At 35.8% G+C, this 17,595-nt stretch overlaps 1 protein-coding gene across 4 annotated transcripts in view; it reads left to right on the forward strand.

The window, feature by feature from the left end:
* Positions 1-17,595, forward strand: part of VPS41 (VPS41 subunit of HOPS complex) — a 259,609-nt gene that overhangs the window by 192,346 nt on the left and 49,668 nt on the right. For all 4 annotated transcript variants that reach the window (XM_058179680.1, XM_058179681.1, XM_058179683.1 and 1 more), the window contains one exon: positions 2,925-2,981. In XM_058179680.1, coding sequence (XP_058035663.1) covers positions 2,925-2,981 — 57 coding nt within the window. The remainder of the gene's footprint in view (positions 1-2,924; positions 2,982-17,595) is intronic.

Genomic DNA, 17,595 nt, shown 5'->3' on the forward strand with positions numbered 1-17,595 from the left:
CTTTTCCATCTTTCCTTCTTAATGGTGCCATGGGAAAAATAGTTCTCTGTTTTCTAATTGCTACAATAAAAGTCATTGTTATGTTTAAGAATTTTAATATAATTATAGGTGATGTGGTTTTAGACCAAATTATATTCTTTCTAATTACATTTATTTATTTAGATAACGAGATAATGAGAGTCAGCCATTTTGCTACAGTAATTAAGGTGCTGGGCTAGAAACCAAGGAGTCTGTAAATTCTAGTTTTGTCTTCGGTATAAAAGCAGATGGGAAACTTTGGGACAGTTCTTCTCTCTCAGCCCTAAGAAGAAGCAGTAACAAGCCTTCTCTGAAATCTTGCTAAGTAAAATTGCAGGGACTACTTCAAGCAATCTTCAGGAGTTAGCAATTACACAAAGGCAAACAGACATAGACACATAAAACACAGCTTTACTTTGGTAATAACAATCCACAAATCATGCATTTGTCATTATCCCTGAGTGATATACGTATGAATTTAGTATCAAAAATGTATTGATGTTATTCATATTTAACATAATAGAGTTACTTAGATATGCCAGTTAGACAGTAAAAGGACCATAGTCACTTAAATATTTGCATATGTATACTTACTTATTTTTTTTAAAGTAGATGAACATGGCTTTTGAATAATTTATTCAAACTTTTGATACTAATATCTAAAAGACAGCTGTGATGCCAGATAGTAAAGATTCATACTTGAAAATAATAAGAAATTTATATTCAGTTTAATAGTCTGATTTGACTTGAACTGAATCAGACATAATCCTGATATATGTGCTTCTTCTTTTTTCAAGCAGCAGTGAACCAGAAATAGTTGTAATCTTTTTAGTTTTCAAATGAATAGACTAAAATAATAAACATTAGGCTTCTCACTGCTTCATGAACTGATTCTCATTTTAAAGAACCAGATTATCTTGCATTGATCCAAAGAATAACTTGTTTCAATATGTTGAGATTCTGGAAATCAAAGACAACTGAAGCTTTGTCCACTCTTTATCTAGCATGAAATAAATTGGTAATCCATATACAACTTTGGTTCTTTTTATTATAATGGTACATAGTTCGAAGAACATTAGAATGTGATTTACGGGATGTAATCTGCCACATACTATGCTATAGGATGTTAAAATATTAACATCCATTAATATTTTGTTTTTCATTAAAATAAGATGAAATGTATTAGAGCATATAGAAATTATGTGAGTTGAAAAATACACATTTTAAAGAAATTGGTGTGTTGATTTTTCCATACTGTTCCCAATAATAATCTTTTACCATTTCATTTGCTCATTGATTTAAATGATTTCACGTATTACCACACTTACCAAAATCAATCCAGAAATGCCCAGTTTGTCTAGGAAGATAAGATTTAGCCAAATCCCACTGCACTACCTATCAGACACATATTTTTTTTATCTAAACAATAGTCTTTAGATTAAAAAAAATTATCTAAACAATAGTCTTTGTCAAGGGAGGGGGAAAGAGGGGGAAAGCTTTGTAAAACTTTTGCAATAAATTTTTTTTTAAAAAAAATAGTCTTTGTTTTGGTTGCATTTTATGCCTCTAAAAATACCTGACTAGCCTTGCCAATAGCAATCATGAATACTATTAGAATGAAATTCACTATTAGTATTTTACATGTTACACAAATTTAAACACAAAAATAAAGGGACATAAGTTAATTAAAATAAACTAAAGAAGTGTTTACAGTAAAAAGAGATGACAAGCTAGACCATACAGGCATACAATAACAGTGTATAGCTAATTAAATCTAATAAAATTAAACTATGCATAATATAAAAGCCGGGGAAGCCTGTGACTAAGGTCAGGCCAGAAGCCTATAAATTTCTAAATAGAGCAGCATAGTGAAGATAGATAGGGAGGAACAGAGCATTGTAGTGTCTAAAAGGCCAGAATTAAATTTTTATATTAGCACTCGGCTCTAAGAAGGAGCCAGTTGAAGGTTCTATATAGTATAGGGGCAAAAAGGAAAACTTCAATATAACTCAGACTGCAGTATTTTGAATCTGAGACAGCACAAGAGTGATAATCAAAATAAAATGTGAAGCAAATAAGTAGAAAGTGTAGGTAATTTGCTATGTTTACTTAGTTCATTCCAAATGCCAACAGTTTACCCAACTGAAGCATAGCTTTTATTTTCAAGGTATACAGTTTTAGTCATTGGTGTTATTTAAATAATTTTCTTGGATATTTCAGTTATCAAAGGTATGACATGGTGCATAGAGATGAAGCATCCAAGTTTATTATGCTATTTAATGTTATCTGAAATTTTAAGATACATCCTAGTAATTTGTGACAAATGCCTTTTATAAAAACTGAGTTTTTCTTAAAGCTGTGGAATTTTCTTAAATTTGTATATTTACACATAATCTAATATTAATATACTTTAATAATTTTACTTGTAATCCCTATTAAGCTTTCACTTCTCATTTAAGTTGCAATAATTTAAGCTTCGTTTTGAGATCATGGACTCATGGAGTAATGTAGTAAATAAACCACAAATTAAACTTGATGAAAAATAATTTTTCAACTAATATATTTATTCAATGTTAGTGAAACATTAGGAAAACAAGTCACGTTTAAGGTATCTTTCTAATGCAGATGTTGGCTAAAAAAAGGATTTCTTTTAATTATACTACATATATTGCCAATCTTCTGAGATTTGGTCCTGTGATGTTAACATGGAGTGAATGCAGAGGAAGCCAAAGTCTGTTCTGGGGGGGTTAACCATTGCTTCTCCTGATTATAAATTTGATTCTGTTTGTTTTACCATGACATTAAACATTCTAGTACGTTCATGCAGAACATACAAGAAACAAAGGAAGATCTATGTTTTTTCTTTTGAAATTTTCAGTAGATGTCATTTTTACTTTATTATATAGGAAGCTTTGATGGCAGCTGAGATCAGTCAGAAAACTATTAAAAAGCACAAGATTCAGGTAAGTCTACAAATTTCACTTTTGAAATGTAACTGCTTCAGATATGTCAGCGAATAATAAACAGTGTCCATGGGCATTACTAGATTAAATCAGGGATGAAATCCAGCAGGTTTTGACAGGTTCTGGGGAACCAGTAGTGGAAATTTTGACCAGTTTGGAGAACCGGTAGTGGAAATTTTGACCAGTTTGGAGAACTGGCAAATACAACCTCTCACTGGCCTCAAAGTGGGGTGGGAATGGAGATTTTGCAATATCCTTCCCCCAGAAGTGGGGAGGGAATGGGGATTTTGCAGTATCCTTCCCTTGGAATGGTGGGAATGGAGATTTTGCAGTACCCTTCCCCTGGAGTGGGGTGGGAATGGAGATTTTGCAGTATTCTTCCTCTGCCACACCCACCAAGCCACACTACGCCCACAAGCCATGCCATGCCCACCAAGCCACACCCACAGAACCAGTAGTCAACTTTCTAATTTTCCATCTTTCTCTTAAACATGGAATATTTCCAAACTTCTGACATGGTATTAGTGTTTTAAGTTCTTCTTTTTGCCAATGGCAGCTAATGACCTTAAATGGATGTGGAAAAATGCATACTACCTTAGGAACAAGATGAGGGTAAAAGAATCAAGTGTTATGACATGATATTAAAAAAAACCAAGCACATAAGTATTGTGAATAGCAAGGAGTTGCTTTAGCATCCTATCTGTTTTGGTCCAATCAAGAATAATAATCATCAGCCAAGGAGCATTATGTAATTTATCTAATATATGCAATCTACTTAACTCATAATGCTAATATGAAGACTCCCAGAATTGTATTTTAACAATGTTTGTTTATTCTTAGCTGTGACCAATATGTTTCAGTCTCTAATTGCATAGTCATCTTTTTGTGCCATATCCATCATTGGATGTTGGCGATCATGTTGGCAATCGTATTTTTGTCAACAGCCGCATGAAAAAGTGCTGCTGAGTTTTGTCCAAACCAGTCCCTTAGGTTTTGAACAAAGATGTTCTTTTTCTGCCTGGACCTTGTTTGCCTTCAATCTTTCCCTGGAGGATTAAGTGAAAAATGCCATATTTTGATGGGTGTCGCATTATATGTCCGAAATATTCTAACTTTCACTTTTTAATGGCTTTGATGGTTTCCCTTTGCTTTTCCAGGTAGCTTATCACCTCCTCATTTGTGATTTTGTTAACTCAGCTTATACGTAACAGCCATCTGTAAATCCACATTTCAAATGCTTCTAGTTTCTTCAAGTGGTTTTCTGTCGGAGACCAACTCTCTACTCTGTAGAGCAGGATAGAAAAAATGTAACATCTGACAAGACTGATTTTCAGTCTTAAGCTTATGTCGTGACTGCAGAAGACCTTTTTCATTTTGAAGAATGCTGTTCAAGGTTTCTCTATCCTTGTCTTTACTTCACTGATTATGTCCCAGCTTTCATGTAAATTAAAACCGAGGTATGTGGGAACTTTCGGTGTGACGTCACAGTGGACAGACCAAAAGGATGGAGCTCCGTTCCCTTTGTTCAAATTTTTATTTTCCAGAGGCCTGCGAAGGCGAGTTAATCCTGAAGGGATCAATGAAATAGAGGGGAAGTTTGGGAGGCAACAAGGAGAGGAGCAATCTCCTGTTATGACAAGAGGAACCCCCTCAAATCCAACAAGAAAGAAATCGGCCATCATGGCAGAGCCGGAGCCGTGACTGCCAGATATGGTTTAGGAAGTAAGAAGGAAAAAGCAGTGTGAAGGTAGCGGTGAAGATCCGGTGGTTTTAAGTGCCCGATAAAAACGTAGCTTGTGAACAGTGTCAGCGGTAAATGTGAGTCCCCTGGGAGAGGGGAGAAACGGCCCCTAGGACTAAGTGGTGATTTGGTGGTGGGAGCGGTGAATACAAAAACTGCTATTGTTAGACTGAGAGAAAAGGAGTGAAAAGGAGCTTTGGATTAGTATTTAACAAAGTGCTTAAAGATATAATAGATATTTGGACCATGGAGTGTGCTGGAATACAGAACCTTAAGAACTGTTAGAACTTTGAAAATTACAGAGCGCTGTAAGATTATAACTTGCGAAATAGAGAATGTGCTTAATAGACGGAGAAGGCCATCTAGCGGCAAGAAGATGAACAGGACTTGATCAACAGCTAGAATATTGGACAGAGAAATGGTTAGAAATAATTGTGGAATCTGTTGTTTATAAATACTAAACAGTAGAGACTATTTCATAGCACTTTACATATATTTATATTTATCTATTTGTATATTTAGACATCTCATAAATAGAAAATAACAGTGTATATACATTTAAAGGTAAAGGTTCCCCTCGCACATACATGCTAGTCATTCCTGACTCTAGGGGGCGGTGCTCATCTCCGTTTCAAAGCCGAAGAGCCAGTGCTGTCCGAAGACATCTCCATGGTCATGTGGCTGGCATGACTCAATGCCAAAGGCGCACGGAACGCTGTTACCTTCCCACCAAAGGTGGTCCCTATTTTTTCTACTTGCATTTTTTATGTGCTTTCGAACTGCTAGGTTGGCAGAAGCTGGGACAAGTAACAGGAGCTCATCCCGTTACACGGCAGCACTAGGGATTCGAACCACTGAACTACCAACCTTTCAATCGACAAGCTCAATGTCTTAGCCCCTGAGCCACCACGTCCCTTTTTATATTACATCAAATAACTTATATTTAATTGAGTACTTATTTGTGTAAATATTAATCTGATCTAGGCATTTATTTACCTATACTATTATCTTCACTATATTAATGCTATCTATATATTTATATATTTCATAAATAGGATATAATAGTGTACACATATTTACACTAGACCAAATAACCTATATTTAGGCCTGTATTTAATTGTGTATATATTAATCTGATTTAGACATCTGTCTATCTATAATATTATCTATATTATAGTATTGTTAATATTGCTATTGCTTATTGACCTATTCATAGGAATATATACTAGATGATTATATAATTATAAAAGGATTTAATACTGAATAGCAATTTGTATACAAATTTGAGGAATTTTATATAGGAAAGGTGGGAAATTTATAGGTTGATAGTAGCTGATATATGCTATGGTGGAAGAATTTCTTAGAGTTGTGAAAATAACAAGCACAATGACTATTACGAAAATAGGGAAGAAAACAATGTCAAACCCAACATCTACGGTATTATCCCCATTGGGTCAATGCTCAATAGAGAATATGTTGAATGGAGAAAAAACAGGTTCTGCATTGAATATGCAGAACATGCAGATGACCCTTCTTATGATTCAAGAAATGATGGCGAAAACACAAGAGTCAATAGCGATGAAATCACGAGGAAATAAAAAACGAGATAGGAGAGGTAAGCGTGACATTCGTAAACTGGATGATAAAATGGGCACGATACAACTGGCAATATCTAAAAATGAACAAAAAATACGGTGGAAGCAAAAGCAGAACAAACAGAAAAGAAATTAAAAACAGTGGAACAGAAACTGACTGAAGCAAACAAAGATCTGGAAAGGCAATTGTCCGTCTAGAAATGGAAAAAGCAGCCTTCTTGAGATTCCAAAATGTAGTGAAAAATAAGGAAGAGGATTTATTAAAGATTATGACAGAAGTATTAGCTAATACTGTACAGAAAAATAAACAGATGATATATATGAGATTTACAGAATACATACCAACTATGCACGATGATATAAAATACCAAGGGAGGTCCACATGAGATTCTGTCGTGTCCCACTCCTCCGCTGACGGCTGGGTCCGGGAAATCCGAATCAGGCTTGCCTCTGCAGCTCTGCCCAAAGTCCTAGCAAAGTCCTCAGAGCAGGCAGGAGACCAGTAAGTGACTTCAGCAAGATAAGTTTGACTTTTGCCTGACTCAGAGACTGCCAGAAAGTAGCTCCTTTATATAGGCCATGGGGTGTGGCTCCATGACTCAGCACTCATTAAGGCCTGCCCCTCCCTTCCCTCTGTTGCCTTCGCCTCTCCAATCTTCTGATGCGAGGGTCACTCCAATCAGCTGTTCTTGGGAGTAAACCCTCCTCAGGCTCACCTGCTGTGGATGAGGGGGAGGGGTCTAGCTGCTCCGTTTGCCTGGGCATGGAGTCAGGGCTGGGGCAGGGAGATGCTCCTTCTTCTGCAGTTTGTGGGGGCATGGAGCCAGGACTTGGGCCGGAAGGCATACATTCCTCAGTGTTGGGGAGCAGGTAAGAAGGCCCCGGCTGCTCTGAGGGTGGGCAAGACACAACAGATTCTCTAGGAAAACAATGAGAGACAAAATATATAAGACAAGAGATGAACCACTGATCTATTAAAAAAAAAAAGAAATTCAATCCCTAAAACAAATTCCAAGAAGGGTCAGGGAACAGAGAAGACACTACCAATTCTTATCGTCACAACTGATTAAATATAAGTGATGTTCAGATGACTTATCCCAGAAGTAATGGTGATTTTGTGGCAGGATAAGAAGTTAAAATTGGAAAAACAAGAACCGTCACAGTGAGACCAGCTGGAAAAATAGTAGGCTCTGACTAGCTCCGCAAAAATCCAGCTGGACAAACCGCTGTCGGGGTCTTCAGACCACAACCAACCTGTAGGGATGGTGAAGAAGGAGAGGTGCTTTGGATGACCAAGAGGAACAGGTAAGTTCCTCGAAAAGTTGGAGGCTGATCTTCGAATCAGCAGCGGGGGTAGCAGCCTTTGAAAAATGACCACTCTGAAGCTGGGGCAATCGGACTAAGTTTTTTGTGCAGGAGTGGTGTTTGAACTGAGTGCTGGTATCAGGTGAGTGATTGGCCAACTCACAGATAAAAAAGAAAAATTTTAACAACTTTAAAAGATGTCCCAGAGCGAAAATGAGCAGCTTATTGGCACTTGGAAAAGTTAATGGAGGGAGAAGAACAAAGACGAGGTTAAAATACTAAAGTTCCAAGAAAGAAAATTTTACAACTGGATTTAAAATTGAATTTGGATAAACTAAAAACAAAATAAAAGAAAAAGAAACCCGAGGAAAAGAACTCTTTATATGGATTTAAAATATATTGGACAGCTTTGACACTTAGTTGGTCTGAGAATATTGTGGATTTGAGAGAGACATCTGCTGGCAGAAAGTGAGTACTGCAATATTGGTTGGAAGATAGAAGAAAAAAATAACAGCTGTGACCTTGATCAGGAAACTGAGAACTTTTAAGGAGTATCTGTTTTTCTGAACTTCTTGGTTTCAACTGTCAATGGCTGTGGAAGATAACAAAGCTTTAATTTGGAGTGGATTGGATAAATATTTGAATTGGATACTATTTGGAATTCAAAAGAGTCTATATGGACTTTAAAAATTTAATTAAATATAAAGTAAAAGTTTTAACAATTTTTTAAATTGAAAATATGGAGTCTTGGATGTGTGAGGAATTAATTGATGTTTAAAAATATGTGAGAATCACTAAAGGGTAATAAAAAGAAATTTTGCTGGAACATATAGAACAGGAAAAAGAGCATAAATGAGGAGCAAGAAAATAATAGCGAAAGAAAAGGAATTGAAAGCAAAAAGTAGTTAGATGATTTCACTAGGATTAACAGTAGCAAAAAAAGAGTGGATGGGGGGGAATATTCTCCCAAAAAGAATCAAACAAAAAGATGGAAAGAGTGGAAAGAGACAAGGAGAAAACTTGGGGAGAATTAACTCGAGTAATATAGCTAAAAGTAAGAAAAAGGATTCAGGTGAAAAGATATAATAAATATAAAAAGGAAAAAAAGAAAAAGAAGTTGAAAGAATGGGTTAAAAGGAGGAAATTAGTAAGAAGTGGAATTAGTAAGAAAAAGGATTCAGGTGAAAAGATATAATAAATATAAAAAGGAAAAAAAGAAAAAGAAGTTGAAAGAATGGGTTAAAAGGAGGAAATTAGTAAGAAGTGGAATTTTGGAGAGACCAAGAGAAAATGGTTAAAGAGGGGAAGAATAGTGGAAAGGAGAAAGGGAAATAAAGTATATATTAGTAGAATTAAAGGACACAGGGGCCTCTGTGGCTCAGACTGCTAAAGCAGTCTGTTATTAACAGCAGCTGCTTGCAATTACTGCAGGTTCTAGTCCCACCAGGCCCAAGGTTGACTCAGCCTTCCATCCTTTATAAGGTAGGTGAAATGAGGACCCAGATTGTTGGGGGCAATAAGTTGACTTTGTATATAAATATACAAATAGGATGAAGACTATTGCTAACATAGTGTAAGCTACTGAGTCTTTGGAGAAGGGCGGGATGTAAATGCAAATAAATAAATAAATAATAATAATAATAATAATAATAATAATAATAATAATAATAATAATACTGTATTAATATTATTAATTGTGGAAAGTCAATTAAGTTAAAGTGTTTTAATGTAAGAAATAGGGATGCTGTGGCTTAGTGACTAAGATGCTGAATTTATCGATTGAAAGGTCGACAGTTCAGCAGTTCGAATCCCTAGTGCTGCATAACAGGGTGAGCTCCCATTACTTGTCCCAGCTTCTGCCAACCTAGCAGTTCGAAAGCACATAAAAAATGCAAGTAGAAAAAATAGGGACCACCTTTGGTAACAGCATTCTGTGCCCCTTTGGCATTTAGTCATGCTGGCCACATGGCCACAGAGACGTCTTTAGACAGCACTGGCTCTTCGGCTTTGAAACGGAGATGAGCACCGCCCCCTGAATCGGGAACAATTAGCACATATGTGTGAGGTAACCTTTACCTAATGTAAGAAGAGAATATGATGATGTATATTACTTATAGCAAAACAGAATAGCAGCTAAAATATGAAATGGTAATTGGGTTTAATTATGAAGACAAGTTAAATTAAGAGACCAAATTGAAATGTTAAAAAGTGGGATGGGGATTTTGAAAAATACGTGATATAAATGAAGAAAAAAGATAATTAATTGATGTTATTGTAAGAAATTAGGAATTATGGGTGGATAGTGACACTGTTTATGTATTAAGAAGAGTTTAAGATAAGATAGTCAATTAAGTTAAAGGGTTTTAATGTAAGAATTGAACATGATGACATATATTGTATATAGTTAAAAAGTGGGGTATTTTGAGAAATATATTCTGCAAATGGAGAAATAAGGAAAGGAAACAAATACTAGTAAGATTACAAAAACAGAATATGGACATTGTTTGCTTATAGGAAATATATATCAAGAAGCAATATGGTAATATACTAGAATATCCCAAAATGGAGAAATTGCATTTATCCCTCGCACAGCAAAAGAAGAGAGGACTAGTGGTGTATATTAAAAAATGGCTAAAACCTAAGCAAATCTATGCAAACAAAGATTGAAGAATACTATTGATTTAAATGGCAACAAATCAGAAACAAATATTGCTTGTAGTAATTTATGCGATGAATAATAATCAAAGGAATTCTATCATAAACTATATGGAAAAATATTAGTCAGAACATGAAAATATATGCCTAGTAGGTGACTTTAACGCAGTAGTGGACATTAAGAAAGATTAACAGAACTAACCAAAAAAAAAACAAACCCAAGAAAAAATGAATACTGCCAAATACATTCTTTGAGATGGTACAAGAATTGAATTTACAGGACATATGGAGAGAACTAAATTTAAAGAAGAATCAATATACCTTTTATTCAAGTCCCCACAACTCATGCTCAAGGATTCATATGATATGGATGAACCCGGAATTGAGAAGAGACATAGAAGAAGTAGATATAATGATAAATACCTGGGCAGACCATAATCCCTTGAAAGTGAAATGGAAAGGACAGAAGAAGACAAGGAGCTGGACAATGAACCAAAAGATCTTGAAAGAAAAAGATTATGTGCAATTGATGGAAAAAGAAATGGAACCATTTCTTAAAAGAAAACAAGAAAGAAGAAACAATGTTGCAAAATCTATGGGACATGACGAAAGTGTATCTCCAAGGATTAATGATAGCATATGTGGTACAAAGAAATAATGAAAAGAGAAAACAACATTCCATACTGCAGGACAAACTTAAAGAACTGGAACTAGTATTACAAAAAGAACCCCAGAACGATAAAACTAAAGGGAAAAGAGACTCAGTAAAACACAAAATAAACTTAATGACACAAGAAGAATTGGCTCAAAATGTTAAAATGGAAAAACAAAATTTTTTCGAACACGCAAATAAACCGGGGAGATGGTTGTCACATGAATTAAAAAAAGAAAAAGAGAAAAAATTAATACAACAATTGCAAGATGAGAATGGGAACCTACACTACGGGATGGAAGATAAAAAAAAATTACACAAAATTTTTAAAAATATTTGTATAGTCAAAATTGTATTGTATAGTTTTGTATATATCGTATTGTATATATTTTGTATATTGTATATATAGTATTGTGTATATAATATATAATTGTATAGTCAATCAAAAGTCGGAATTAAAATTGTCGGGAGAATTATCAACAACCTCAGTTATGCAGATTATATCTCTTTAATGGCAGAAAGTGAAAAGGAGCTAAAGAGCCTCTTGATGTGGATGAAGAAGGAGAGTGCAAAAGTTGGCTAAAAACCCAACACTAAGAAAAATAAGATCATGGCATCTGGCCCTCTCAATTCCTGGCAAATAGATGGGGAAGAAATGGAGGTAGTGACAGATTTTATTTTCCTGGTCTCTAAAATCACCACAGATGGGAAGTGCAGCCAAAAAATTAAAAGACACTTGTTCCTGGGGAGGAAAGCTATGGCAAATCTAGAGAGCATACTAAAAAGCAGGGACTGTATGGCTGTGAAAGTTGGACCATAAGAAAGGCTGAGCACCAAAGAATTGAGACCTTTGAACTATGGTGCTGGAGAAGACTCCTTAAAGTCCCTTGGACTGCAAGGTGATCAAACTGGTCAGTCCTAGAGGAAAACAACCCTGTCTGCTCTTTAGAAGGCCAGGTCCTGAAGATGAAACTCAAATATTTTGGCCACCTAATCAGAAGGACTCACTGGAGAAGTGCCTAATGCAGGGAAAGATTAAGGGCAAAAGAAAAAAGGGACGACAGAGAACGAGGTGGCTGGATGGAGTCACTGAACTAGTAGACGTGAGGCAAAATGTTCATTAATTAAAGAAAATAACTTCAATTAAACTACCCCACCAAGTAAAAAAAGATTTGGATAATTGGGGAAAATTGCAACTATCATTAATTAGAAGAATAGCCATAATCAAAATGAATATATTACCAAAAAATTTGTTTCTATTTCAAGCAATACCAATAAAATTAGGAAATAAATTTTTTGAAGAGTTAAATAAAGTAACAGCAAAATTGGTTTGGCTAGGGAAAAAAACCGAATAAAATTAAAACTATTACAAGACAGCAGAAATAAGGGCGAATTTGGACTCCCTAATTGGGACTATATTATCATGCAGCGGCAGTGATGTTGATAAAGTACAGGATAAATCTAAAAAATAAAAGGTTATTACGCTGGCACGCATTTATCTGGGAGGGGAAAAATAAAACACATTACACCAAGTCAGAGAAGCCCTCTTATATGTATGGGGGGAAATAAAGAAAGATCATTATATTAAAGTACCAATTTGGCTATCAGCTATGGAGGCATTGATATATCCTAATGTATTGGACTTAGAAAAAATAGTAAGATATAAAGGCCTATTAGATGATCAAGGGGAAATTAAAAACAAATCAAGAATTAAAACATCAAACTATAGCTATAGATTAGTGGCCATATATGCAAATTCAGGCAAGATATAAAAAAGATCTAGAAAACTGGCTTTTATAAGGAGCAACACGAGTTTGATAAAATAGTACAGGAGACGGAGGAAAAAATGATACTGAAAGCGTACAACTATTTCTTGAGATTCAAAATGGAAGAAGAAATGGTCAAAGAAACTATGATAATTTAGGTAAAGAAGTTTGGGTATACTATTGAATTAGAATATTGGGGAAAATTGTGGGAGGAAAATTATAAACTAACAATGTTGGCAACGTAGAAAGAAAATTTATATAAAATGTTTTATTGTTGGCATGTACCCTGAGCAAGATTGGCAAAAATGTTCCAAAATAGAACAGCGAACTGCTGGAAATGCAAGCACAACCCAGGTACATTTTTTCATATGTGGTGGACATGTCCGGAAGCCAAGAAATACTGGACTAAAATAAGAAGATGGTTAAGGAAATTACGAAACAAGAGATTGACTTAAAACCGGAATTATTTCTATTAGGTATAACGAGAAAATTATTGTAAGAAAATTTGATATATTATATTTCACATAACAACTGCGGCCAGAATTACCTATGCACAAAACTGGAAAAATGAGAGCACTCCTTCTGATGGAATAGTGATAAAACAGATGCTAGAATGTGCGGAGATGGACCAGGCTAAAAACGGAAATAAAAGAAAGAGGACAAACGGATTATTATTTGACTTGGGACATATGATATAATTGGTTAGAGAATAGAAGTAAAGAATAAGATCATAATGATAATCTAAGAAATATTATTAAGTTAAAAGGTAAAATGTATAGTTACGAATAATGATATAATATATAGAACCGATATGTATTTAAAGGGTAAGGAAGAACAAGGAAAATAACTGATATGTACTTATGAGTGATTGCTTATTTGTACCCTATGACTATCATTAAGTGCTGTACCTTAGAATTCTTGATAAATGTATAGAGCATATGCACCAAGACAATGTGTGTCCAATCACATTTGGCAATAAAAAATTCTATTCTATTCTATTCTATTCTATTCTATTCTATTCTATTCTATTCTAATCTAATCTCTTTGCAAACTATTTTTCTTTTACCAGTCAAATTTTTCTTCTAATTATTTTCTGTAATTCATTGTATTTTTCTTTGCTTTTATTTTTATAATAGTGTCTTTCATCCATGAGATGAAGAATTTCATCCACCATCCACTGTTGTTTCTTGTGGTACCTCTCTCTTTCTTTTGAGTTTGTTACCGCTACTATTGCATTTTTAAATTTATTCCAATTCATTTCTACATCTTCATTATTTAGGTTGTTGGCTTCTCTTAAATGAATTTCTAGTTCTTCTTTTATCTCCATGTTTAATGATGAAGTCACTGTCAATTCTTGGTTTAGGAGGATCCCCTCCCTGAATCCAAAACGGTTCCCGGTTCCCTGCTGCACATTGCAGGGGAACTGGCCGCTGCCTGAAACGCGGCTCTGAGAATTGGATTGGGGAATCGGGCCAATGGGCAGCGGTGGCTGGAAAGGAGGGACGTTTCACTTTAGGGGCTCCCACTCAGCTCGGCTTCTGGGCATGGAGAGGGCTTAGGCGGTGGCAGCAGCAGTGGCTCCTCACATTGCTGGGGAGTAAAGTCATCGCAACCATTGTCTGGCCTGAGCTGGCCACCAGGCGGGCAGAGAGGTGATCAGCTGCGAACCATGGGGCCCGTCTTGTTCACCAAAGCCACTGGACAGATTTCCCCCCCACCCCACAAACTGTCCCGAAGAGGTTTGTTCCTCAGCCTGTGGCCAACCCAGATCCCCACCGCCTGGAATTGCCTAAAAATGTCCAAAGGGTAGGGGGCGGTGGGTGGGCAGGGCCGCGGTGTGGCTCAGGCTGTAAGAAGCCTGTTATTAAAAACACAGCTGCCTGCAATTACTGCAGGTTCTAGTCCCACCAGGTCCAAGGTTGACTCAGCCTTCCATCCTTTATAAGGTAGGTAAATGAAGACCCAGATTGTTGGGGGGGCAATAAGTTGACTTTGTAAATATACAAATAGAATGAGACTATTGCCTTACACACTGTAAGCCGCCCTGAGTCTCCGGAGAAGGGCGGGATATAAATGTAAATAAATAAATAATAAATAAAATAATAAATTCTGAGTATAAGATGCACCCAGATTTTCACCCTCTTTTTGAGGGTAAAAAGATGCATCTTATACTCCAAAAAATACGGTAACTATGGTATTCTCTCTTTTTTTAATGGTTATCCAGGTCAACATTTTCATTTTCATTTGCTGTTATGGACAACAGACTAGAAGAAAAAGAACTAGAGAAAATCACAAAATACAAAGACCTGCAAATAAAATTAGAATATCTGTTGCAAAAAAAGCAAAAATCATAACAATAATAATAGGTGCCTTGACTGCAGTGCCAATACAGTTGAAGCACCACTTGAGCAGTATTGGCTTGACAAAATCATCATCAGTCAATTGCAAAAGGCAGCTTTAATTGGGATGTTTTACATCCATCCAAAAATGTCCTTAATCTAAAGAAATTACAATAAAACCAGTCAAACATTAAAGATGGCTTGGTTTGAATATAATAAATAGTCATATAGAAAATGGAAGTAGTTGTGGCTGCAAGTAGGTACATATGAGATAAAGTATTCCTCTGGGTTACCTGATCCTAAGACATGTAGTGCTTTCAGTCAGAATCAGCTGTTTGAAGTGGGTCTGGAAATAGAGCAGGAGCTAGTGGAAGTAGTGAAGAACTGGAATAAAATGTTTGTATCTGCCAATCCCAGTAAGCAGTCTAGCTGCTCTATTCTGAACTAACTGACATTTTAACAAATGTTAAACAGTTAACAACATTTGTGGACCATTTTCAATGGCAGACTCTCATACAGTGCTCTGCAGAAGTGTATCTAAAAAGTTACCAGACCATGATATTAACTGGATATCTCTGCCCTGGTAAGATCACAGTTGTTAAAAACACCTGAAGCTGATCCTAAAGCTCCTTGGACTTCTAGTGATAGTGATAGATCAAGGTGCATCCTTAAAACTGTGTGAATCTCTCCTTGAGGATGAGTGCAGATCTCTTCAGGGCATCTTTCAGATGGACAGGAAGACCATCCACAAATAATATCTTTACCTTACTTGGATTGACTTTCAATTTATTGATCTTCCATCAGTTTATTACTTTGCCCAAGCACTGACTGAGGACATCAACTGTCTCATACATTAGAACTGAGTGTCATCCACATATTGATAGTAGCAATAGCAATACCAGTAGCACTTAGACTTATATACTGCTTCACAGTGCTTTACAGCCCTCTCCAAGCGGTTTACAGCATCAGCATATTGCTCCCAACAAACTGGTCCTCATTTTACCGACCTCAGAGAGATGGAAGGCTTGAGCCTGGTGAGATTCTAATTGCCAAATTGTAGGCAGTCAGCCGAAGTAGCCTGCAGTAGTGTATTCTAACCACTGCACCACCATGGCTCATGATCTTAACTCTCATCCTGATGTCTTAACTCGTATCCTGATATCCTCTCACATGACCTTCATGTAAATGTTAAAGACCATAGGGGATAAAATTGAAATTTTGAAGGACTCAGCAACCATGAGACAACAGAGTATCCCCCAGCACCACATTCTGGAATTCAAATATCCAAGTAAGAGTGGAACCATCATATTATAGTGTCTACTTATCCCAATTCTGGTACTCTGCCCTTTCCAGCAGAATACTTTGGTGAGTGGTATAGAAAATTACTGAGAGGAGTCAGGAGAAGGACCAAGGCACTTATATTTCCGCTGTCTTTTTCCTGTTGTAGGTTATCATACAGAGCAAAGCAGAACAGATTAAAATGAATTTAGAAAATCAGTTTCATACATACAACCTGATGTCGATTGTCCACCATCTGCTCTGGCACCTTTCCTAGGAAGGGAATACTGGCTATTGGTTAATGCTTGTTTTCACCCTCTCCTTTCATCCTAGATTTGTATCCAGAGCAAATCTAGGATGAAATTAGAGATCTAGGATAATATTATCAAAGGACTGAAGAGAAAAGGGCATACATAGTTGTCAAGGCACCAGTGAACAGAGTTATATCCTAGATATAAGGTTGTTGAACTATCAGATATCCTTGGATCACAATCTTGCTGAAGGTTGATCATGCTTATTGTTACAAATATGCATAACAAAAACTTTGTATTCTGAGATCATGGAATAATAAGAGTGAAAAAATATTTGTATTCTTCAGAGGTAAGATTAAAAGCTCACACAAATGGTAAATGGTGCTCATACCTTTCTCATACCAGCTGCAATAATCTGTATTATTTTATCTGATTCAATATGACCAAAATTGGAAAGCTATTTTAATGCTCTAACTATTCTTGAATTCATAATAATGCTAATCCATAATATACTCCCAAGAAAATACAGGGGTTTTTTGTGCTTAATTTATATTTTTATTTGAACATGCAAATGGTCCTCACAGAGCTTTTTATTGAAGCAAGCACAGGAATAGAGATACTTCCAATAAAAATGTAGAATTTTTACAGCCCACTTCATTCCCAACAAAATATGCTTCAGATTTCCCTACCCCTACTGGGAGGCAGTGTTCCAGGAACAAAAACATTTTTCAAAGCTTGTTATAAAGTTGTCATTTGAAACAGTAAAACAGTATTTACCTACAGAAAGAATGATGGTAGTTTATTAAAGTCTGAAGTGGTTGAAACAAAATACTTTGGACATATCAAAGAAGAAGAAGACAGAACTCATGGAAGCATGAAAAGAATGCATTTTATGTATGCAGGAATGATGGCATGTTTAATCCTTTGTAATAATGCTTTGCTCCTCTGTAATACTTTTTCTTCTTCTCAGAATCATCTTTCCAAGATAGAAGTTCTATTTTAGAACTGGAAGGGAAAGATAATAAGCTGTGT

The sequence above is a fragment of the Ahaetulla prasina genome, chromosome 4, assembly GCF_028640845.1.
Source record: "Ahaetulla prasina isolate Xishuangbanna chromosome 4, ASM2864084v1, whole genome shotgun sequence".
Lineage (NCBI taxonomy): Eukaryota > Metazoa > Chordata > Lepidosauria > Squamata > Colubridae > Ahaetulla > Ahaetulla prasina.